At 41.6% G+C, this 24505-nt stretch overlaps 1 protein-coding gene across 1 annotated transcript in view; it reads right to left on the bottom strand.

Annotated features, from left to right (window-relative positions):
• VPS13C (vacuolar protein sorting 13 homolog C) overlaps positions 1–24505 on the bottom strand; it is a 992635-nt gene that overhangs the window by 897599 nt on the left and 70531 nt on the right. The window contains exon 6 of the mRNA XM_030188422.1: positions 8917–9026. Coding sequence (XP_030044282.1) covers positions 8917–9026 — 110 coding nt within the window. The remainder of the gene's footprint in view (positions 1–8916; positions 9027–24505) is intronic.

Here is a 24505-nt window from a genome sequence, read left to right as displayed (position 1 = left end):
AACACGTTTTTCTTTTGTGTTCATGTTTTTGTGTCATTTGGGACTTCATCATTTGCTCATTTTGTTTGATTATGAAATCATATTTCGATCCTAATGGTGTTGTTAATTTATACATATTTATGTATATATTTTATTATTATTACTGTTTTTAACTTTTGTATCACTTTTTCATTATTACTTTCATCAGACCCCTGACGCAGACCGTCACCAAAACACGGCCCATGTCAGATCCTCCCAATAAAGAACCTGTTCTGTCCTGTTCCTGAAGGTCCACTTGTGCTTTTTATTTTATTCTGGTTTCTACTTGTACTTGGAACCCTCTCTTCTCTATTATGATAAAATACTGGCTAGCTTAAGAAGTATAAGCAATGACATGATGGCACGTACATTACTACTTACTACTACTACTTAACATTTATAAAGCGCTACCAGGGTTTATTTTATTTATTTTACTGTGCTTATATCCCACAATTTCCCACCTCTGGCAGGTTCAATGTGGCTTACAACAATTAAATAACAGACAGACAGGGTACAATAAATGGAAAGGGGTAAGCAGGACAGTAAGTTACAGAAAAATAGATGGGTCAGTCCAGCGCTGTACACAATTTAACACAGAGGACAGTCCCTGCTCGAAGGAGCTTACAATCTAAAGGACAAAAAAGTGAAGTCAATCAAATTGAGGCAGTCTAGATTTCCTGAATAGATGACTAATGGTTAGGTGCCGAAAGCGACATTGAAGAGGTGGGCTTTGAGCAAGGATTTGAAGATGGGCAGGGAGGGGGCTTGGCGTATGGGCTCAGGGAGTTTATTCCAAGCATAGGGTGAGGCGAGGCAGAAAGGGCGGAGCCTGGAGTTGGCGGTGGTGGAGAAGGGTACTGAGAGGAGGGATTTGTCCTATGAGCGGAGGTTACGGGGTAGAAGCGTAAGGGGAGATGAGGGTAGAGAGGTAATGAGGGGCTGCAGATTGAGTGCATTTGTAGGTTAATAAGAGAAGCTTGAATTGTATGCGGTACCTGATCGGAAGCCAGTGAAGTGACTTGAAGAGAGGGGTGATATGAGCATATCGGTCTAGGCGGAAGATAAGACTTGTCGCAGAGTTCTGAACGGATTGAAGGGGGGGATAGATGGTTAAGTGGGAGGCCAGTGAGGAGTAGGTTGCAGTAGTCAAGGCGAGAGGTAATGAGAGAGTGGATGAGAGTACGGGTGGTGTGCTCAGAGAGGAAAGGGTGAATTTTGCTGATGTTATAGAGAAAGAAGCGACAGGTCTTGGCTGTCTGCTGGATATGCACAGAGAAGGAGAGGGAGGAGTCGAAGATGACTCCGAGGTTGCGGGCAGATGAGACGGGGAGGATGAGGGTGTTATCGACTGAAATAGAGAATGGAGGAAGAGGAGAAGTGGGTTTGGGTGGAAAGACAATGAGTTTGGTCTTGCCATGTTCAGTTTCAGGTGGCGGTTGGACATCCAGGCAGCAATGTTGGATAAGCAGGCCGATAATTTGGCCTGGGTTTCTGCAGTGATGTCAGGTGTGGAGAGATAAAGCTGAGTGTTGTCAGCATAAATATGATATTGGAAACCATGAGATGAGATCAGCGAGCCCAGGGAAGAGGTGTAGATTGAGAAAAGAAGGGGTCCAAGGACAGATCCCTGAGGAACACCAACAGAGAGCGGGATGGGGGTAGAGGAAGATCCATGAGAATGTTCTCTGAAGGTACGGTGGGAGAGATAAGAGGAGAACCAGGAGAGGACAGAGCCCTGGAATCCAAATGAGGATAGTGCGGCAAGGAGTAGATTATGATTGACAGCGGCGGATAGGATATCAACCAACATTGCTGGTTGATATGTACAAGAACAAAGTGTGGCAGAATTCACATTTATTTATTTGTTACATTTGTACCCCACATTCTCCCATCTATTTGTAAGTTCAATGTGGCTTACATAGTGTCGGAGCAGCGTCTGCCAACTGCAGTGTAAACAAATACAAAGTGATATTGTGGTAAGTTAAAGTTCATGTGCTACAGCCACATTTGGGAATCGTACTTCAGGAGAATTGTGTTATGTTCATTACGTACTTTGGTTTTGTTGTGTTGCAGAGATCAGGCATTTATGTTGGATCGGTAGGGTAAGCTTTTTTAAACAGATTAGCTTTTAGCTTTTTCTGGAAATTTAGGTGGTCGTACGTAGTTTTCAAGGCTTTTGGTAATGCATTCCACAGTTGTGTGCTTATGTAGGAGAAACTGGATGCGTAGGTTGATTTGTATTTGAGTCCTTTGCAGCTTGGGTAATGCAGATTTAGGTATGTTCATGTTGATTCGGATGTGTTTCTAGTTGGTAGATCGATCAAGTCAGTCATGTATCCCAGAGCTTCGCCATAGGTAATTTTCTGAACCAGATTGCAGATTTTGAAAGCAATGCATTCTTTGATTGGGAGCCAATGTAGTTTTTCCACAGAGGGGTTTTGCGCTTTCAAATCGCGTTTTTCCGAAAATGAGCCTAGCTGCCGTGTTTTGGGCAGTCTGAAGTTTCTTTAATGTTTGTTCTTTGCATCCCACATAGATTCCATTGCAGTAGTCTAGGTGGCTTAGTACCACTGACTGGATCAGGTTGCAAAATGTTTCCCTCGGGAAGAATTATTTCACATTGAGTGGAACATTTTCTTTGTTGTGGATGACACTTGGTTCTCTAGTGTTAGGTTATGGTCTATTGTAACACCGAGGATTTTCAGGCTGTCTGAGATAGGGAGGGCGTGATCTGGGGTGTTGATAATTGTGGGATTGCCTGCACTGTGTTGGGATGATAGGGAGGGTGTGATCTGGGGTGTTGATAATTGTGGGATTGCCCACAATCTGTTGGGATGAAGGATAAGACAGTATGTTTTATCTTTGCTGAGTTTTAGTTGAAATGCATTTGCCCAAGAATCCATGATGTTCAAGCTGGTCTCGATTTCATTGGCGATTTCTGTCAGGTTGGATTGGTAAGGAATGTATATTGTGACATCGTCTGCATAGATGAAGGGGTTAAGGTCTTGGTTGGATAAGGACTTGGCTAGTGGGGTTATCATTAGGTTGAAGAGGATTGGTGATAGCGGTGATCCTTGTGGTACTCCACAGTCTGCTTTCCACGGTGATGATATGTTTGAGTTTGATTTTACTTGATATGTTCTTGTGGTTAGGAAACCCTTGATCCAGCTAAGTATGTTTCCTCCAATGCCGAACTTATCTAGTAGTCTTATTAGTGTATTGTGGTTTACCATGTCGAATGCACTGCACATGTCAAACTGGAGGAGGAGAATATTTTTGCCTATTGCTATTTCCTGCTTGAATTTAGCTAGAAGGGTGATTAGTACTATTTCTGTGCTGTGGAGGGGGTGAAAGCCAGATTGTAATTCGTGTAGTGTTGAAAATTTGTTTATACATTTTATGAGTTGTTTGGCTACCATGCTTTCCATCAGTTTGGCTGATAACGGGACGGATGCTACTGGACGATAGTGATTTCATTTGTTTTTTTCTTGGTGTCTTTTGATATCGGAGTGAGTAGAATATTGCCATTTTCCTTTGTGAAGAGACCTTGCTGCAGCATGTGGTGTAGGTGTAATGTGAGGTCTGCTATGAAGCGATTAGGTGCGGATTTCATTAGGTAGTTGGGGCAGGTATCTAGTTTGCAGTGGGTGTTGGAAAACCTGCTGATCGCCTGTGCAACTGTGTCGACGTCAAGGAGGGCAAAATTTATCCATGTTCAATCTGCCAGGTATTCTCCAGTGGTTGGGTCCAATTCATCAAGGAAGTTTTCAATGTCAGTGTTGTTCTGGGGTAGTGTGTTGCGTAGATTTACAATTTTTTCATTGAAATACTTAGCCAATTTGTCTGCAGATGGGAAGTCTGTATTCGATGTGGTAACCAGGTTGGTGTTCAGGAGTTTGTTCACGAGTTGGTATAATTTCTGTGTGTCTTTGTAATCTGTCCCTATTTTATTTTTTTAGTAGGATCTTTTGGTTTGTTTTATAGCGTATTTGTACTTTCTTTGTGTTTGTTTCCAAGTGTTGAGTGTGTATTTATCTTTTGTTTTTTCTCATGCTCGTTCGAGTTTTCTGGATTGTGTTTTCAGCTTTTTCATTTTCTCTGTGAACCATGGTATCGAGTTATGCTTACGTGAAGATCTTGTTCTTCAGGGTGCTATCAATTTATGGCATTTGTACCCTCAATTATCCCAAACAAGTTCAGGTTCAATGTGGCTTACATCAAACTTTTAAAACAAATTACAATAAAAGAACTATAATGAAAATACAAAACAATAGGTAAAAACATCCAAGCAGTAAGATGACTCATTCTGAAAAAAAAATAAGTACTTAAGTATTGCCATACTGGGACAGACTGAAGGTCCATCAAGCCCAGCATCCTGTTTCCAACAGTGACCAATCCAGTGACGAGGAATTCAATAAATAAGAATGCTTTCAACAATTTACAACATTCCAAGTAGTCAGTACCATATCTGAGTGACTTTGGTAGGGAATTTCATTTCCTAGCAGCTTGTTATGTGACGCGTGCATCATGAATAGATCTGTAAAGAAGACTTTTACAACACAGAAAACGAAGAAGATTGAATCGACATCAAGAAACTAACAAGTATTGCATGTAGTCGGGTAAAAGACCAAATTAAAAAAAAAAAGTACACAAAGTTTAAAGGTAACTCCTGCATTTATTGGAAGCCAAAGCAGTTTGATTAAGAGAGGAGCTGATTTGGTGAATCGAAAGGTTTTACATACGAGATGAGCTGCCGTATTCTGAGCTATTTGTAGTTTTTTTGATGAGAGACTTTTAAACCTGAGTAAACAACATTACAGTAATCTAATCTGGATAGCACTAAAGATCAAACTAAAGAGTGAAAAAGCCAGTTAGAAGAAAAAGGTTTAAGTCTTTTCAATCTCCACAGAGAATTAGACATTAGAAATCACCACAGAAACCTGAGGTTCAAATGATTGTTATTGGTCGATAGTTATTACCAAAATCTTCATGGTAGCAGAAAAAGGGTAGGACACTATATCAATAGTGAAGTTATTAGTCATTGGGTGGGAAGAATTGGTTAGGATTAGGAACTTGGTTTTATCCTTATTCAGTTTTAATTTAAAATTGGCAACCCAAGATTCCATCAGATCCAAACTGGACAATTATAGGTAAGATTTCATCTAAGTGTTCTTTAAATGGTATGTAAATAGTGGCATCATCAGAATAAATAAAAAGTATTAAAGCCATTTGATTCCAATAATCTACCAAGTGGGACCATCATTATATTAAACAGAATGGGGAAAAGGGGGGGAACCCTGGGGCATCCCCACACACAGAGCCAGGATGAAAAATATGTTACCAGATGACTTTAAGAAACCATTGAACCACTGCAGGACTTCACCACAAATGCCAAACTGATCCATCAGACTCAGTAAAATATGGTCAACCGTGTCAAAAGTGCCGGGCATATCAAATTGTAAAATCAAAATTGTCTTGCCCCATCTTGAAATTGGTTATCAAGGTAGTAAGAACTGTCTCTGTACTATATGCAGGTCTAAACCCTTATTGAGAACTATGTAAGATATTATAAGTCAGAAGGTATTCTATGAGTTGACTAGACATCACACCTTCCATCACCTTTACTAACGACACCACACCTTCCTTTACTAACCGTGGCATGGAGGCCACCAGTCTAACTGGATATTTCACTCATGCTAGACTTGGGGTTCTTAAGAATGGGCGTGAAAATTATTTTGCCTTTGTCTTTAGGGAAGGAGAAGACATCAGGCCTTACCTGATAATTTACTTTCCTTTAGTCCCTCCGGACCAGCCCAGAGATTGACTAATGGATTGTGCATGCCTTCCAGCAGGTGGAGACAGACTTCTGACTCATCAGAGATAGCCAATAAGAGCCCTTGCCAGGTAGAAGACTCCAGTATACAGTACCAAAGCAGCAGAACAGAATCTACATTCTACACACTGTGCACCCAGGAACCTGAGCAGCAAGACATCAGGCTAATCAAAGGCCTGTGTAGCATGTAGAAGGTGCTGCACTCTCCCCCAGGCACCAAACAAAACAAAGGAACAGTTATGTGTTGTTGTTGTTGTTGTTTTTTACAGTAAAACAAACCGACAACGCAGCCCTCCTCAAAAGGATCAACAAGTAGAGGAGTGGCCTAGTGGTTAGGGTGGTGGACTTTGGTCCTGGGAAACTGAGGAACTGAGTTCGATTCCCACTTCAGGCACAGGCAGCTCCTTGTGACTCTGGGAAAGTCACTTAACCCTCCATTGCCCCATGTAAGCCGCATTGAGCCTGCCATGAGTGGGAAAGCGCAGGGTACAAATGTAACAAAAAAAAAAAAAATCCAACTATAGAAACAAGCTGCTGATTGGGAGGGATCTGGGCCGGTCCGGAGAGACTAAAGGAAAGCAAGTTAGCAGGTAAGGCCTAATTTCTCCTTCCTTAGCATCCCTCCGGACCAGCCCAGTGATTGACTGATGAGAAGTAACAGAGCAGTGAAATCATGGGCGGGATCCCAGTAGCACCTGTGCCCCAAACGCTGTATCCTGCCAACCCTGCACATCCAACTGGTAATGCTTGGAAAAAAATGCAACAAGGACCAAGTCGCCACTCTGCATATCTCAAGCGGAGGGACCAAACATCGCTCGACCCAAGAGGCAGCCTGGCCTCTGGTAGAGTGAGCCTTAACTCCTGCAGGAGCTGGCTTATCTGCCAAAAAGATAAGTGGAAGTAATCATCTCTTTGAGCCAACGAGAAATGGTGGGCTTAGAAGTTGCCAGCCCCTTCTGGGCTTCCCCAATAAGGACAAACAAACGATCTGTCTGCCAAAACTCATCTGTAAGCCTCAAATAGAATTAAGCATCCTTCTAACATCTAGACACTTGAGACAGCGCTGCTCTTCCGAACCTGAGCAAGATCCCAGGACTGGCAAGATCGCAGACTGTGAAACATGAAAACGTGACAAGACCTTGGTAAGGAAGGACGGAACCGGTCACAAAACCACCTGATCCTTCGCAAACTCCAAGAATGGCAACCGACAAGAAAGGGCCCGCAACTCCGAAACTCTCCTAGCTCAAGCAATAGCCACCAGAAAAACCACCTTGAGAGTCAAATCCTTCAAAGTGCAGGATGAGATAGGCTCAAAGGGAGGATGAGACAAGGCTGAAAGGACCAAACTGAGGTCCCACAAAGCAAAAATACTCCGCACGGGAGGCCGAACGAGAACTGCACCCCCCCCCCCCCCAACAAAAAAAGCAGAACATCCGGATGTGAGGTTAGGGAGTTACCTTGAACCTGACCCCTGAAGCAATATAAAGCCGCAACCTGGACCTTAAGCGAGGACAGGGCTAAACCCTTGACGAGTCCCCGCTGCAGAAAATCTAGAATCTGTGATACACACGCGTGAAATGGAGAAGAACCATCGCCCTTCACACCACTCCTCAAAAACTCTCCAAGTTCTGAAATAATTTAGAGAAGTAGAACGACGTCGAGACTAAAGTATGGTGGAAATCACTCCTGCCGAGTAACCTCTTTTAGTCAACCTCACCCGCTCAATAGCCAAGCCATATGACAAAAATCGATCGGGGTCTGGATGAAGAACAGGTCCCTGAACCAATAACCCCGGGAGAACCGGAAACTGTAGAGGAGGACCGACCAACAGACTGCGAAGATCGGCAAACTGAGAATTGCCAATGATCAAGGAATTCTGTGAAACTCTTGGTGTGGGAATCATTCAATGAGTCTAGATGTGGATTTATATCACCTAGTAAACAACACATTATCTGAGTGAACAAAGTATTAGAAATGAATTCCATAATATAATTTTCTGCATCATTCCAATTACCCAGAGGGCACCAAAACCAAATATTCTTAGACAAAGAATCATTCTTAATATCACAAGCAACAATTTCTAATTGTGGAGAAATTAACTCAGAGACAAGTGTAAACTTGAAGGATTTTAAAAGAATTACTAAGCAACCAACTCTTTTCTCGACTCTAGTAAGATAAAATATATAACCAGAACGGCATAAGTCATTAATAATGGGATCATCCCTAGAATGTTTACACATTTCAGTAATCAAGGAAAAGACAAATTGTTCATCTACAATCCACATATTACTTTAGATTTGTTTACCAGAGTTAATGTAAGCTACTGGTATAGATAAATAAGAATCAGATGCAGTTTAAGAGGGTGAGATCTTAATTAAATGACATTCACATTGAAGCGCTTTTAACTCATGGCTCTTTTTGTAATAGGCTGAATTGTGAAAATTGATATAAAATTGGAATAAGAATAAGTAGAACAGCCAATAAAAGTGCCTAGATGAGTATTCCTCACCAAGCATGATAGGAGAAATAAGAAAGGGAGCCTAACTAAAAGAAATTCCATGGACTAGTCAGAATTGGATAATAAGAGATTAAGATCCAAAGGACACTATGATAATAGAATTAAATGAGTTGAATAAATAGTAAGAAAAAAAGGAAAAAAAGTTACTGACTAAAGTGACAGATCAACCAGACTAGAAAAATCTATAATAATGCAAGGTTGAAGGATACATAATGATTATATGAAAAGGATACACTATTAAATAAGAGCCGTAAGTTCCATGAGAAAGCAGCAGAGAGCAAGTTAGCTAATAACAAAAATAATTTAGCAAGCATGAAACATAATATTAAGTAGACTGCATTAAGTATTGAAGCTCAAAACCTCTAACTGAACTTTGCACTGGTTCTGCTAAGCATCTTGCGTGCTTGAAAATCAATCTCTAGATCAGGTCTCATTCATAATTATTTTTTATTGGATTTTATAGATGTATTCTGAATTCCACACTACCATTACCTGTAATGTATTCTACAAAAGTTATTTGATCAAATTCATTATAGAAGTTACTTACATCATCTTCATAGCGAATATGAATATTTGTGATTTTGACTTGCAAATTTTTTATAACTTGAGTCGCTAGCTTTTCTATGAATGAATCTTTCTTCTCTTCTTTTGGTTTGTCTGAAAAATATAGCAAGAAGAATAAGAGAGATGCTTTAAATACTTTTTGTGTTGATCTATTTTGAATCTTTCAGAATCACTATACTACTTTTTCAATGAAATCTCAGCAAATTCAGACTTACTTAAAAACAGTGCTATATCCTGTTTTGTGACATATAATGTATATAATTAACATGCAATGATATTTTTCAAAGATACACAGAATTAAGCTTGACAGAAAACTTCCAACTAAGAAGGCAGTTTAAACATTTTGGTATGTATAGATATACTGTGTATATAAGCATCTTTTCAACATTTCAAACTTGGAGCAATGAATGCTCTGAAGTGTTTCTAAATGATATCTGTTAGAAGTGCTAAAGTAGTGCTGCACGGATCTGGAAAGAGCTACATTTTGCCTGGCTAGCCAAGTCCTTGATATTGTATTTTACCTTCTTGAGAAGAAATGGAAATAAAAAAAAGGTATATAGTAAGTAGGACGGAACCAAAACTGGTCTGCATCAAAATCAATCTAAGTAACTTAGGGGCCCTCTTAGTAAAGGGTGTTCTTCACACAGTCAGCGCACGAAAACAGGTTACTGCACAAAAACATTTTGCACTATTTGTCCTGTTTCCACACACTAATGAATTTTCAAAAATATTTTTGGGAGTGGGCATGGTGGCAAATGGGCACAAACAGTTTAGCGAGCTAATACGTTACACTTAACACATGCTAACTGGCTAATGAAGAGTTAAATTGGTAGCACTCCACACATCCAAAATAGGTGGTAAGTGCTCCCTTGTTAACTCCAGATAGGTGCCACACACTAATCACATTAGCACACAACCTGCAAAAACCATTTTTGAAGTAAAAAAAAAAGTGTCATGTTATCTTTGCAGTTAATGCACAGAAAATCCTGAGTCAAACTACATTAACCTCACATCTTAATGCACTTTAGTAGAGACAGATTTTTTTTTAATTCGAACACCTGAGAAATTCAGGAGGGTTAAACACACACTGACATTCTCTGACCTGTATTATCTCTGGCACCTGCTACAAGTTCCATGGACACTTGGATTGGCAACACAGGGCAACAGTAAGGTGGTTCCTGGAAAAGCATGAGAGTCAGAAGTATGCTGCTTCCGACTGAAGAGTGTGTCCTAACCCTAAAGGGAAGTTCTCAGTGGGTTAGCAATATTACTGGCAGCCCTTACCAGGTAGCAAGTAGCATTTCCAGAGGGTCCTCCAAGAAGTGATGCCAAAAATGAGGTTTGGCAAACAAGTGAACACTTTAGAGCTACAGTCCTGTTTTCTTGATGTCAGAAAAGTTAACAGCAAGCAGCATGGAAGCTCTGCAGGGCAAGCAAAACATGACTACACCCTATAAAAACTCCAGCATTTGATGAACATGTTTAGCAGCAGGGGACCAAGTATGTTTCTTTAGTGGATTTGCTTACCTAGAGGGGAAGGTATTTCGAAAAGCTCTGTTACATAGCTGTGTAACAGGGGCATAGCCACGGGTGGGCCTGGATGGGCCCAGGCCCACCCGCCCACCCCACATCCCTCACATGTCGCTCGCTACCTTTTCTCCGGCCGCAATGGAAATTCTTGTCCTCCCCACCGGCGCTGCCTCGGTCCCTGCATGCTACCCAGTACCTTCGGTCCCTGCACTCTTTTCTTCAGTCGTCGCCGGCAGCGCTGCCATTCACACATGCAGCTCCGTTCCCCTCTGCCGCGTCCATCCGGCCCTCTCTGATGCACTTCCTGTTTACGTAGGGCCAGATGGACGTGGCAGAGGGGAACGGAGCTGCATGTGTGAATGGCAGCGCTGCCGGCGACGATCGAAGAAAAGAATGCAGAGACCAAAGGTACTGGGTAGCATGCAGGGACTGAGGCAGCGCCGGTGGGGAGGACAAGAATTTCCATTGCAGCCGCGGTGGGACGCAGGGGTGGAGAGAGAGGCAGGGAAGGGCATGAAAGCTTGCAGCGATTCCTCAAGGCCGCCACACTACAATGTCCTTGCCCTGGGCCTGCCCCGTGAGAGGGGGTGGGGTGGAGTGAGTGAGTGAGTGAGTGAGTGAGAGAGAAGGCTAATGCTAGGTGGGGAGGAGAAATAATTGTTTGTCATGGGGGACGGAGAGATGCAGGAGGAAAAGAGAGAATTGTTTGATATGGGTGTGGTGGGGAGAGGAAGGGAAAGGCTGCAGAGGAGTGGCAAAGGACGATAGAGGAAAAAAAGTGTTGGACATGACAGTGGAGGGAAGGGAGTGAGAGATGAGAGGGGGAAATATTGAACATGGCTGGAGGGGAGAGAAAAAGATGTTAGACCAGGGGCTCAAGGCAGGGAGAGAGAGAGAGAGAGAAAGAAATAGTGGACAATATGGGAGAGATGTTGGACATAGAGGTGGAGCAAAGGGAAGGAGAGATGCTGCACAAGAGGGGGAAGAGGGAGATATTGGATCCAGGGGCAGAAGGGAGATATGCTGGACAATGGGTAAGAGAGAGAAATGCAGGACAATGGAGGGAGGGGGACAGATATATGCTGGTGGGGGGAGGGGGTAAAAGGGAGATGTCAGGCTATAAGAGTGAAGAGAGGATAAAGAGAGAGGGGAGATGGTAATGAAATGAATGAGAGGATAGTGATTACAGGTGGTAGAAATATGGTAATGGTGCGTAGATTGAAGATGGAAGGGAACTGAAGGCTGGGAAGGAGTGAGTTTGGATATGGGTGAGCTAGTGGGTGAAAGGAGATGGAAATTTGATAGATATCTGAAAAGTAAAAAGAAGGAAAACGTTTAGGAAGAGGGTTAAATTTGAGTGGGCAGAGGCAAAAAATAACAAAAAAACAGAAAGGAAAGAGCTAAAATGGAAAGATCAATATTTCAGAAGCAGTAGTGAGGAAATGGAACGAGAGGAGAGAAAAGACAAATGGACAACAGTTGCTTGAAGAATTAGCAGAAGACGACGGGAAAGTGGGAAGGAGAAACTGAAACCAACATGATAGAAAAATAAAATGTCCAGACAACAAAAGGTAGAAAAATAATTTTATTTTGAACGTTTTAAATGGAATATGTTAGCTTTGGGAAATGTTCATAGCGGATGTCTTTTTATTGTGTTCAGTAGAAAAGTAAATGCATTTTTGTTTTTATTTCTCCAGTATTGCAGTAAATGTTGAGGTTCTCAGTTCAATTTTTGTCTACATATTTTTTATTTCTAATTTGTAATCCCTTGTTCTGTATTTGGTGATGGTCTGTCAGTGTGAGACTGTAATGGCAGATGGGGAGATTAAAGAGGAGAGGGCTTCTTTATTTTCTACCCTGGTCCCCAGCATGGCTAACAACAGCCCTGACCCTTGCTGTAGCTGGTGGAGATCCCCAAGCCCTGCTAGCTGAGGACCTCCACTGAAGGTGGCCAGAACTCCCTTCTGCTGAGCTTGGCAGATGGGGGCAGCATCCTTGAGCCACTGACAACTAAGCATGCATGGGGTGCTGCTATCGGTGGCTCAAGGAGTTGCTGATTCAGACCAAGCTTGGTAAAAGTGAATTCTGGCCATCTTTGGTGGAAGTTTTCAGGTGACAGAGCTTGGGGATCTTCATCAGCTAAAGTATTTATCTTTTGAGTTTGGAAATGCTGGGGGAGGGGGGGTTGAAAGAAAATTTTGTGCCCACCCACTTTGGGTTCAGGCCCACCCAAAATTGTCTGTCTGGCTACGCCACTGCTGTGTAAAACCTATAATTGATCCTCTGGGCAAGTTTGGCATCATTGACCAAGTTGGACCAGCAAGACACTGCATTAGGTAGCTTTGATACTCTGGATAAAAAAGTCTTAGCAGTATAGCAGTAGCTATTTCTAAAAGATGATACTGTTCTTTAGACGAGATTAGAACATCTAAATAATCTCTAGATATAAAGAAATTAAAGGATTTAGTTATTTTCCTTATTGAAGAAGTCTCACAAGTAATTTTGGAGGCTCACGACTTCTTACCAAATGAATGGATGCTTGCAGGTTGTATTTTGTTAGACAGTTTAAGTAGAATCTTGGACTCGAACCCTTTGGATATCTTTGGAGTTTGATATCCAAAGGGTTTAAGTCTAAGATTCTCTTAGGAGAATATTTTGATTAAAAGGGATGCTGATAGCATCTTTTACTCTTGAGATGGGCAGAAATTTGACTGACAAGTTTACTTGAATTTTCATTTGGCAAAAGAGTTCTCAGTTACCTAGATCCATTTTAATCTACTTAGGCCTCAAGGAAGCCTTTTTTGGGACAAAGATCACGTACTGGGATTTGGTAGGTCTATTTTTTTTTTATAATTCCTCTTTAAAATTAATCACAGATTTCCAGAAAGCGTTTTCCTTGGTTCACTGCACTTAAAAACTTTATGGTATAAGATTAGATTAAGGAGGCGGTTATATGGGGAAGTTCTAGGAAATGACTGCTTTGGAGTAATGTGATCTATACACAAGTGCAGTCCTTGCCTGCGATTTCTGCTGTCCTCAGTGTGAACCTTTGGTTAACTTATGGAGAATTCGTATGTTTTGTTGAATTTGTCCCTCTTCCTGATTTTTGCGTAAATGACATAATTCTTTATGCTTGTACTGCATAGGGCTGGAAATAGCTACAATTTAAAAACAAAAATCTGAGCATCTAAATTTAGAATCCTTGTTTTAGCCAAACTTAGGATCCTACACTTTGAAAATGTAGCCCCCTTAACTAGACCTCCTCCCCACCCCCATCACCATTTTGTGAGCCGTCATTTAGGTTATCAGATAGGAGCCCTTAAATCTTTTTTTTCCTTTTACAAAGCCACATTAGCAACTCCACTGTGGCAAATGTGATAAAACTCATTCAATTCCTAGGGGCTTCATCGCATCTGCCATGCCGGAATCACTAGTGCGGCTTTGTAAAAGGAGTCCTAAATATGCTAGATATAGGTGCCTCATTTTTTTTCAATATGGGCTGGAATTCACCCCACTTATAAAACATACACTTCACATAACTAGGAGAAGTTATTATTCAAACCTGATTACAACAGCCCTAAACTCAGCTAAGATTTTCAGGACTGTCAGATCTCTTACTTCAGTCTCACATCAAGCAGCATGGCACAAACAGCTGCTGCCTTAGGCTCTCATTTTAAGGGAAGGATACATGCATTGCAACTATTTTTTTTTAATCAGCTTCCTCTACTTCTTCAAACCTACAGCCTTCACCAGATCTATCATTTTTTGCATTCCAGTATCATCTGATTGTTATAACAACCATCATTTACTAGTCTCCTCACTAAATTCAACAGCCCAACAGTAGATGTTCAAAAATTCCTAAGAAACCTTAATACTTCTACAGCCCGTCATAACTCTATTCCTTCTATATTTTGTATTTCAACAACGTACTGTATTAAAGCAGTAGAACACAGATATGAAATACATTGCCAGTAATTACTATGAAGCAAAACCACTCCCACTGTAAAGCATTCATACCCCTCAAGAATATTAACAGCTCCAATATGTAGCTTTGAAGATAAAAAGACTTCAAAAGCCTCACAATGTATACATTTTTACCTCCCCCCCCCCCCCCGCCACATTAAAGCAACATAACATCAATCAAAAAAGGGGGGAGGGAGCGAGGAGGGGAGGAAGCTGGATACATGGACATTTAGAGGTAGCCGATCATATCTTGTATTTCTGCAAACCCCAAATGTACCCCCATTTAACCATAGTCTTACAGTGGACAATATTCCCTCTATTTTGATTAGGAAGTTTGACTCACTTTTTTTTCTCTCCTATATCTATAGTATAGTCATGTCATCCCTAGAAATTGGTGTGTGCCAAAGGATTGGAAAACAGCATATATAAGTCCCAGACTGAAAGCAAGAAAACCAACTGCCAATCTACCTTTCTTGTCAAAATTGGAGCTTTATTGCTGATCAGCTTACAAAATTCTAGAATGACACCAATTCCGCACATCCTTGGCAAACAGGATTCCATAAGGTTCACTCTACTGAATCTATACTTTCAGGAGTTACTACATTTATACTGTGTAAATTAGATTAGGATAAGACAGTGCATTCTTCAGCTTTTAACTTGTTGATTATACTATTTTATTTTATTTTTTTTACATTTGTACCCCGCACTTTCCCACTCATGGCAGGCTCAATGCGGCTTACAAGGGGCAATGGAGGGTTAAGTGACTTGCCCAGAGTCACAAGGAGCTGCCTGTGCCTGACTCACCAGACTTCAAGAAATAGGCATGACAGGGACAGAACTTTCCTGGTTTTCATCCTACTCAGCAAGGAATGATAACCACTCCCCATCATACTTAAGTACCTGTGGGGTCCCTCAAGGATCAAAATTGGCCTCCATATTAACATGTTTTGGCACCATTACTTACTGTGATTCAATCTCTTGAAGTTACCTCATTAAACATATGTACACTATACACTATCTTCAACAACCGTTGTTCTTAATTATCAATCTTTATTAAATGTTTAATTCAAATTATCATCATGCCATCCATATTCTAAAATTTTTCACACAAATCCACACCTCACTCAATCCCATTCGCAGCATTTGGGTCCCGATGTTGAGATGGATATATCGCTGCAACAGAAGAAACCAGTATCAAGTTAGTTTTTACTAATTGAAATGGCGAGATTATCATGTGATCCTCGAGTCATTATAGCTCCGATTTATGAGAGTGACAAACAACAGATGAATGAGAATTATCGATTGGAAATGGATTACTCCTTGGGTTATAGCCTGTTGTCTCAAGAAGAGTAATTTTTGAAAATGACTTTGGAAGAATTTTATGGCAGTTATGGAGTATGAAGATTATGTTAGAGTTATCACACACTGAGGATCACTTGGTGTATAAGAACAGATATGATTTCTGACTTATGAGAAGAAATGTGAATGACAACTTGAAAATTGAATTATTAACTCTTTTGGAAAAATGGACTCTTGCTTTAAGATGAGTACTGAATTGCATTTATTGGAGATGACTTGAGGAACATGAAAATGTGACTTGTACTTGATTTTTAGAATTTTCAATATATGTGAAGTTATTCTGTTCAGTGCGAATGGGAGTAAGAGTGAGGTGTGTGTGTTGATTTGTGTGGAAATTTTTAAAATATAGATGGCATGATGATAATTTGAATTAAACATTTAATGAAGATTGATAACTAAGAACAACGGTTGTTGAAGATAGTGTATGATATACAGATTGCAACCAATTGTTGAGTATATACCTAGAATAGAACGCTGATTAAACATATGTAGATATACAATTATTTGTTATAGATCATTCATATCCTTCAACCATTTCCACATTGAACACCAAGATTGATAGCATTACAGATTGCTTAAGCATTGCTCACAAAGGATTAAACTCAATCCAGATAATACAAAAGCACTGCAAGACTGTCTGTAGAGGTCACAGCAGCCATTTTGTTAAGGCAGCTGCTAGGGGTAGGAACACGTGGGGTTCACTCCTACCCCCATTGCCCCATTGGACCTCCAGTGATTCAGGTAGGCCCAGTGCTTGCCTATCCTGAGATGGGGGTTGGGGATGGGAGGAGTTATAGACCTGCAGGGGGTGGGGTTCTTGTTTTGCCAGGGGCAGGTTGGAAGTTGGCTATGAAACTCATCAGGGAGGGTGGCAGGACGGGGGAAATCAAAGGGAACTGGTTATTTTTATTTTATGCAGGTCACGGCCGTTGTTCAGCTGGGGCCCATATAACTGTCTTTTATGGACCCTGGCTGAATATTGGCTAGGCAGCCAGCCCCCCTTAAATTAATTTCACATATTCAGTGCTGGTGCCTAGATATGGCCCTGGTACTGAATATCTGAGGTTAATTCTGCCGACAGCTATCAGTATTTAAAAATAAATTAATTAAATTAAAACCGCTGACCACCGAAGGCTGAATATTATCCCCTTAGTCTTTAAAATCACAAAAGATATACATTAACTACTGAAGAAAACGCTAGTGGGGAAAAAAAACAGGAAATGTATCATGCTGGATTCAAAAAGCTGTATTTACTATGACAAAAACGAATGTAAGCATACCCAAGTTACTGTTCATATCACTATGGGGCCATGCGCTACGATTCCCACATGCTGAAGCCACTTTTAGCACAGCTGTAAAATGACTGCATTTCCATTTTTCCCATTAATGGTCAGGTGATAGTTTCCAAATTAGCACATGGCCATAAGTGCATGAGCCCTTACCAACACCTATTTAGAAGACAGAAGGGGCTCATGCACTAACCATGCATTAATCATTTGGCAGGCGATGATGTAGCTGAACTAACCAATTAGCACTGCGCACACCTACTCTCTGTCCCCAAACATGCCCCAGTGCTAAAAAAAAAAAAAAAGATACAGGCATCTGCACCAGGGAAGTATGTGCAGATGCCTGAACTACCAAAGGGCGGTAGTGCATTTTGGTACACAGGAAGTACACGGTAGGAGCCCTCTATTTCCAATTGCTTTATACACAATAAGGAAAAGAAATACATCAGTGCACATCAATGAGGTAGCAGTGAGCTTCCACAAAAAGAAATATCAATTTCTACTTATCACCGTTTTGTCTAACAGAAAAAATTAATTGTAGAGAATCATAAATATATACAATGCAATCCGCTTAAGTGCAAGGGTCTGGGATCAAAGAAATACATGCAAACTGGAGCGTGCACTTAACCGTTGTGACCCAAAGAAGCTTGACATCTGATAAACATATGTACAGTACTGTTTATTATACGTACAGTATACAACAGTCTCCGTTAACTGACGTTATACAGTCTCCGTTAACTGACGCTAGGCTTACTTGAAGTAATCAGTCATAGTCCTCTGTACACGCTTGTGTCTGTGAATTCCATTGACTACGTCTGCCAGATGGCAAAAAGTGTCATAGCACTGACATCCAGTGACCTCGAGATAGGCCCGCACAGTGTTGAGACTCTCCAGTGCTCTTGCAAAAGTGACAGGAGGTTGTTGAATTTCGTCAGCATGTGCCTCGCTGCTCATTTCATCATCTGTTCATCATCAGCCTTTGCCTGTGTGTAGGCACATATCTCGACATCAGTGCTGTTGTCAGCTGTTTGTAGATCATAATGAACAGCTACATAGTGATGAAACTCCTCTTCAGTAACACCGGCTGGGATGTCAATAGCCTGTTCATCTGACACGTTTGCAACAGCTGCATCCGTTTCATCCCTCTCCACATCCTTAACAAAGCTTGCCGGCTTGTAGCAGTTCACAATGGTTGCCTGTATAACATGATTCCAGGCTTCTTTCTGCATATGTAGGGAATCCAACAGTGATAGATTACGAGCCAGTTCAACAGCACGTTTATCCTTCCCAGTCTGGTCATCCATAATGCTCATCAGATGAAGTAGCACAAGAGCCCGATAATGTTGTTTGAAATTGGCTATCATGCCCTGATCCATAGGTTGGATCAGAGAGATAGTGTTTGGTGGCAGGAAAACCACCTTGATGTTAGACAGCCTGACATCATCACTGAGTGCAGCACAATTATCACGAAGCAACAAAATTTGACGCCTTTGTGCCCACATTCTAGTGTCTAACTTCTTTAGCCACTGCTTCCAAATTTCCCCAGTCACCCATGAATTTGCGTTAGCCTCGTATGACACAGGAAGTCACTTAACATTCTTGAAGCAACAGGGCTGTTTGCTCTTTCCAATGACGAGTGGTTCCAACTTGTCACTCCCATCCATACTGCATCAAAGGAGGATCATCAGTCGGTCCTTCAACATTAAACTTCCTGTAGTTTCGGCTTTTTTTAATGCAAGTATTCCATCAGGAATCGCTCGCCAGTAGAGACCGGTTTCGTCAGCACTGAAAATGTCACAAGGTGCAAACTCGTTCAAAATGGTAGGAAGAACTGAAACAACCCAATTTTCAGCACCAAAGTCATCAGCGTCTTGTTTTTCACCATGCTGTTTCTTGAATTTTATGTTGTTCCTCTCCTTCCACCTTTCCAACCATCCAACAGTGGCTTTGAATTCAGTTAGTCCAAGACTTTCAGCTAGCTGATTAGCTTTCTCCATAAGCAGTGGACCATTGACAGGAAACTATATGCTCCTGACTTGGGAAAACCACCGAAGAAGAGCATCTTCTACATCCTCAGCTTTTCCCGCCCGTTTTAGTTTCCTGTGTGGATTTGTATTGTTTTGCCAGTCTTCCAGAAGCTGATCTTTCTGATTCAAGATAAGTGAAATTTGACTGGGATTGACACCATATTCTTTAGCAATAGATGCTTGACTGTTTGTTTTCTAATTTTTTAAGAACTTCTATTCGTTCAGCCAGTGTTAAAATCTTACAGTTGCGCGACCACAACTCCAGTGTACACTCTAACAACATTCTTTTGCTTATTCTGCCTGTGGCAGTTAGCCAACGAGATTTCAAATTTACCGCCCCTTTGTCACATGCCAATTGGCTTCCATATTCCGTGCGTGCACTTATGCGGAGTCTTTCCTGCAGAGGAGCAGTCTTAAACCATGCATATAAGTGAATCTTGCACTTATCAGTGGTGCGCATTTGTCCCCATAGAAATTGATGGTGCCAAAAACGGGACCGAAGTACAGCATGCAGTTAAACAGAGCATGCGCTTATCTGACGTGCACTTAAATGGAGTGCACTGTATATATATTTTTTTTTTTCTTAAACCATATACTATGCAAAATTGATAAGCAAATTTCAAAAAGGTCGCTCCTACAGCAAGTACACGAGACAAAGGCTAAAAACTGCCTTCTTGTCAATTGTGTTGGTCATATACTTCAAACTCTGACTTAAGAAGTTTCATTTTATTTGTATCCTGCACTAGAACCACTTTCAGGGAATCTAGGCAGATAAACAAATACAACTAATTCACAAATCGCCAGTTATACTCTTGCATTACCCCTTCCACACCTTATAAACTCTCAAATCGTAATGATAGGCTGGACCGGACTGGTGGAGGGGTAGCATTGTATATTAACGAGAGCCTTAACTCAGATAGATTACAAATTCAGCAGGACACAAATCACACCTTTGAATCACTGTGGGTTGAAATTCCATGTATAAAAGGGAAAAAAATGGTGATAGGAGTGTACTACCGTCCGCCTCGCCAGGATGAGCAGGTAGACACAGAAATGATAAAAGAAATCAGAGACGCGAACAAAATGGGCAATGTGATAATAATGGGTGACTTCAATTATCCAAATATAGACTGGGTAAATGTAACATCGGGACACGCTACAGAGATACAATTCCTTGATGAAATCAAGGACAGCTTTAAGGAGCAACTGGTGCAGGAGCCGACGAGAGAAGGAAAAATTCTAGACTTGGTCCTTAGTGGAGCGCATGATCTGGTGAGGGATGTTATGGTACTGGGGACGCTTGATAACAGTGACCATAATATGATCAGTTTTGACATCGACCTTGAAGTAACTGTACACAGAAAGTCAAATACGTTAGCGTTTAACTTTAAAAAAGGAGACTATGATAAAATTAGAAGAACGGTAAAAAAAAAACTTAGGGGGGCAACTGAGAGAGTAAAAACTGTACAACAGGCGTGGACGCTGTTCAAAAATACCATCCTGGAGGCCCAGGCCATACATATTCCGCAAATTAGAAAAGAAAGACAGAAGTCCAAAAGATACCCGGCCTGGTTGAAAAGTGAGGTGAAGGAAGCTATTAGGGCTAAAAGAAACGCCTTCAGAAAATGGAAGAAGGAACCGTCTGAAAATAACAAGAAACAGCATAAGGAGTGTCAAAGCAAATGCAAGGCGCAGATTAAGAAGGCCAAGAGGGAGTATGAAAAAAAGATAGCATTAGAGGCAAAAAAAACATAGTAAAAAATTTTTTCGATATATTAAAAGCAGGAAGCCAGCAAAAGAATCGGTTGGGCCGCTGGATGACCGAGGGGTAAAAGGGGCGATCAAGGAAGACAAAGACGTAGCGGAGAGACTGAATGAATTCTTTGCTTCGGTCTTCACCGAGGAAGATTTGGGTGGGTTACCGGTGTCGGAAATGGTATTTCAAGCGGACGAGTCGGAGAAACTTACTGACTTCACGGTAAACCTGGAGAACGTAATGGGGCAGTTCGGCAAACTGAAGAGTAGCAAATCTCCTGGGCCGGATGGTATTCATCCTAGAGTACTGATAGAACTGAAAAACGAGCTTGCGGAGCTACTGCTAGTGATATGCAACTTATCCTTAAAATCGAGCGTGGTACCGGAAGATTGGAGGGTGGCCAATGTAACGCCCATTTTTTAAAAAGGCTCCAGGGGAGATCCGGGAAATTATAGACCGGTGAGTCTGACGTCGGTGCCGGGGAAAATGGTAGAGGCTATTATTAAAAACAAAATTACAGAGCACATCCGAGGACATGGATTACTGAGACCAAGTCAGCATGGCTTTTGTGTGGGGAAATCTTGCCTGACCAATTTACTTCAATTCTTTGAAGGAGTGAACAAACATGTGGACAAAGGGGAGTCGGTTGATATTGTGTATCTGGATTTTCAAAAGGCGTTTGACAAGGTACCTCATGAAAGGCTACAGAGGAAATTGGAGGGTCATGGGATAGGAGGAAATGTCCTATTGTGGATTAAAAACTGGTTGAAGGATAGGAAACAGAGAGTGGGGTTAAATGGGCAGTATTCACAATGGAGAAGGGTAGTTAGTGGGGTTCCTCAGGGGTCCGTGCTAGGACCGCTGCTTTTTAATATATTTATAAATGATTTAGAGATGGGAGTAACTAGCGAGGTAATTAAATTTGCTGATGACACAAAGTTATTCAAAGTCGTTAAATCACGACAGGATTGTGAAAAATTACAAGAGGACCTTACGAGACTGGGAGACTGGGCGGCTAAATGGCAGATGTTTAATGTGAGCAAGTGCAAGGTGATGCATGTGGGAAAAAAGAACCCGAATTATAGCTACATCACGCAAGGTTCCACGATAGGAGTTACGGACCAAGAAAGGGATCTGGGTGTCGTCGTCGATAACACACTGAAACCTTCTGTTCAGTGTGCTGCTGCGGCTAAGAAAGCGAATAGAATGTTGGGTATTATTAGGAAAGGTATGGAAAACAGGTGTGAGGATGTTATAATGCCGTTGTATCGCTCCATGGTGCGACCGCACCTTGAGCATTGTGTTCAATTCTGGTCGCCGCATCTCAAGAAAGATATAGTAGAATTGGAAACGGTGCAGCGAAGGGCGACTAAAATGATAGCGGGGATGGGACGACTTCCCTATGAAGAAAGACTAAGGAGGCTAGGGCTATACAGCTTGGAGAAGAGACGGCTGAGGGGAGACATGATAGAGGTATATAAAATAATGAGTGGAGTGGAACAGGTGGATGTAAAGCTTCTGTTCACGCTTTCCAAAAATACTAGGACTAGGGGGCATGCGATGAAACTACAGTGTAGTAAATTTAAAACAAATTGGAGAAAGTTTTTCTTCACCCAACGTGTAATTAAACTCTGGAATTCGTTGCCGGAGAAAGTGGTGAAGGCGGTTAGCTTAGCAGAGTTTAAAAAGGGGTTGGACGGTTTCCTAAAGGACAAGTCCATAAACCGCTACTAAACGGACTTGGAAAAATCCAAAATTCCAGGAACAACATGTATAGAATGTTTATACGTTTGGGAAGCTTGCCAGGTGCCCTTGGCCTGGATTGGCCGCTGTCGTGGACAGGATGCTGGGCTCGATGGACCCTTGGTCTTTTCCCAGTATGGCATTACTTATGTACTTAAATATTAAATACGCTCAATAAAAAACACAGGTTAAGCCCCCATACAAAATATCCAAACATTAAGGGGCCCTTTTATTAAAGCTCAGTGCACACTAAATTCTAAGAAGCCCATAGATACATAATGGGCTTCTTAGCACGTAGTGCACACTCAGCTTGTCCATTTTCGGCCCAAAAAAAGCGGCCTTTTTAACAGGCGCGTGTGCTAAAAAAATGGATCTGCGCGAGTCCAAAACGCACCTACACTAGCACAAGCCATTTTTCAGTGCACCTTAGTAAAAGGACCCCCTGTCTATTTGCTTTCAAGAGCTACTAATCTGACAAAAAATTATTTTTAAATGCTTGCATCAAATAAAACCCATCTCCCATATGAATACATAAAATGGCTGGCTAGACACATTCACATAAGTTGTTAATTTTCTTGTAATTGACTTTTATAGTACTTAAGTCTTAGAGCACTAATTAGAATAATTGTTACAAACTTTGGTGCTAAACAGGACTTTACTCAATTTAGTACAGTCATTCATTAAGATTTTACTATACCGCCTTCTTCTGTCAAGCAGCTACTACTACTTATTTCTATAGCGCTACAAGGCATACGCAGCGCTGTACACCATACACAAAAGACAGTCCCTGCTCAAAGAGCTTACAATCTAGATAAGACAGGTAAACAGACAGAACAATTAAGGGTAGGGAAAAGAGGTGAGGATAAAGGATAAAGACAGGTAAACAGACAGAACAATTAAGGGTAAGGAATAAAGAGGTGAGGATAAAGGACAGGGCAAGTGAGTTAGGAGTCAAAATGCAGTGGTAAAGAGGTGGGTTTTGAGTTTGGACTTGAAAACGGCCAAAGACGGGGCTAGACGTATAGACTCAGGACATCTATTCCAGCCGTGAGGTGCAGCGACATAAAAGGAACGGAGTCTTGAATTAGCAGTAGAGGAGAAAGGGACAGATAAGAGAGATTTATCTACAGAATGTAGTACTCGAGAGGGGACGTAGGGGGAGACAAGAGTGGAGAGGTACTGGGGAGCGGCAGAGTGAATGCACTTATAGGTCAATAGGAGAAGTCTGAATTGAATACGGAAACGGATAGGGAGCCAGTGAATTGACTTAAGGAGAGGACTAATGTGGGCATAGCAACTTTGGCGGAAAATCAGTCGCACAGCAGAGTTTTGCATTGATTGAAGAGGAGAGAGAGTTGGTTAAGAGGGAGGCCGGTGAGAAGTAAGTTACAATAATCAAGACGAGAGGTGATAAGAGTGTGGATAAGGGTTCTGGTAGAGTGCTCAGAGATGAAGGGATGGATTTTGTGGATGTTATAGCGAAACGACAGGTTTGAATGTGGGCAGAGAAGGAGAGAGAGGAATCAAAGATGACCCCAAGGTTACGAGCTGATGAGACAGGGAGAATGAGAGTGCCATCCACCAAAATAGAGAAAGGGGGAGAGGAGAGGTAGGTTTAGGGGGAAAGCTCAAGTGCTTTATAAATTACTAAATACAGAGAAGTGAAAAGAACTGTATTGATAAAAGGAAAGAAACACAATCACTCCAAAGACCTTATCTCTATATATAAAAGGCACCACCAACGTTCTAAATGAAGCCTCCAGCCGGAAGTGTGAATGGGGGAGAGATATCCGGTTTCCCCATGAGTGTCTGCCCCTCCCTCGTTCTCTCTGTAACACAAACAGTGAAGGAAAACACAGCAAATCGCTCTCTCTGTAACAGTGAAGGACTCAGAGGGGGGAGGGGAGA

Source organism: Microcaecilia unicolor, chromosome 1 (assembly GCF_901765095.1).
Source record: "Microcaecilia unicolor chromosome 1, aMicUni1.1, whole genome shotgun sequence".
NCBI lineage: Eukaryota > Metazoa > Chordata > Amphibia > Gymnophiona > Siphonopidae > Microcaecilia > Microcaecilia unicolor.
Note: the sequence above shows the minus strand (reverse complement) of the source record. Positions and strands in the feature narration are given on the sequence as shown.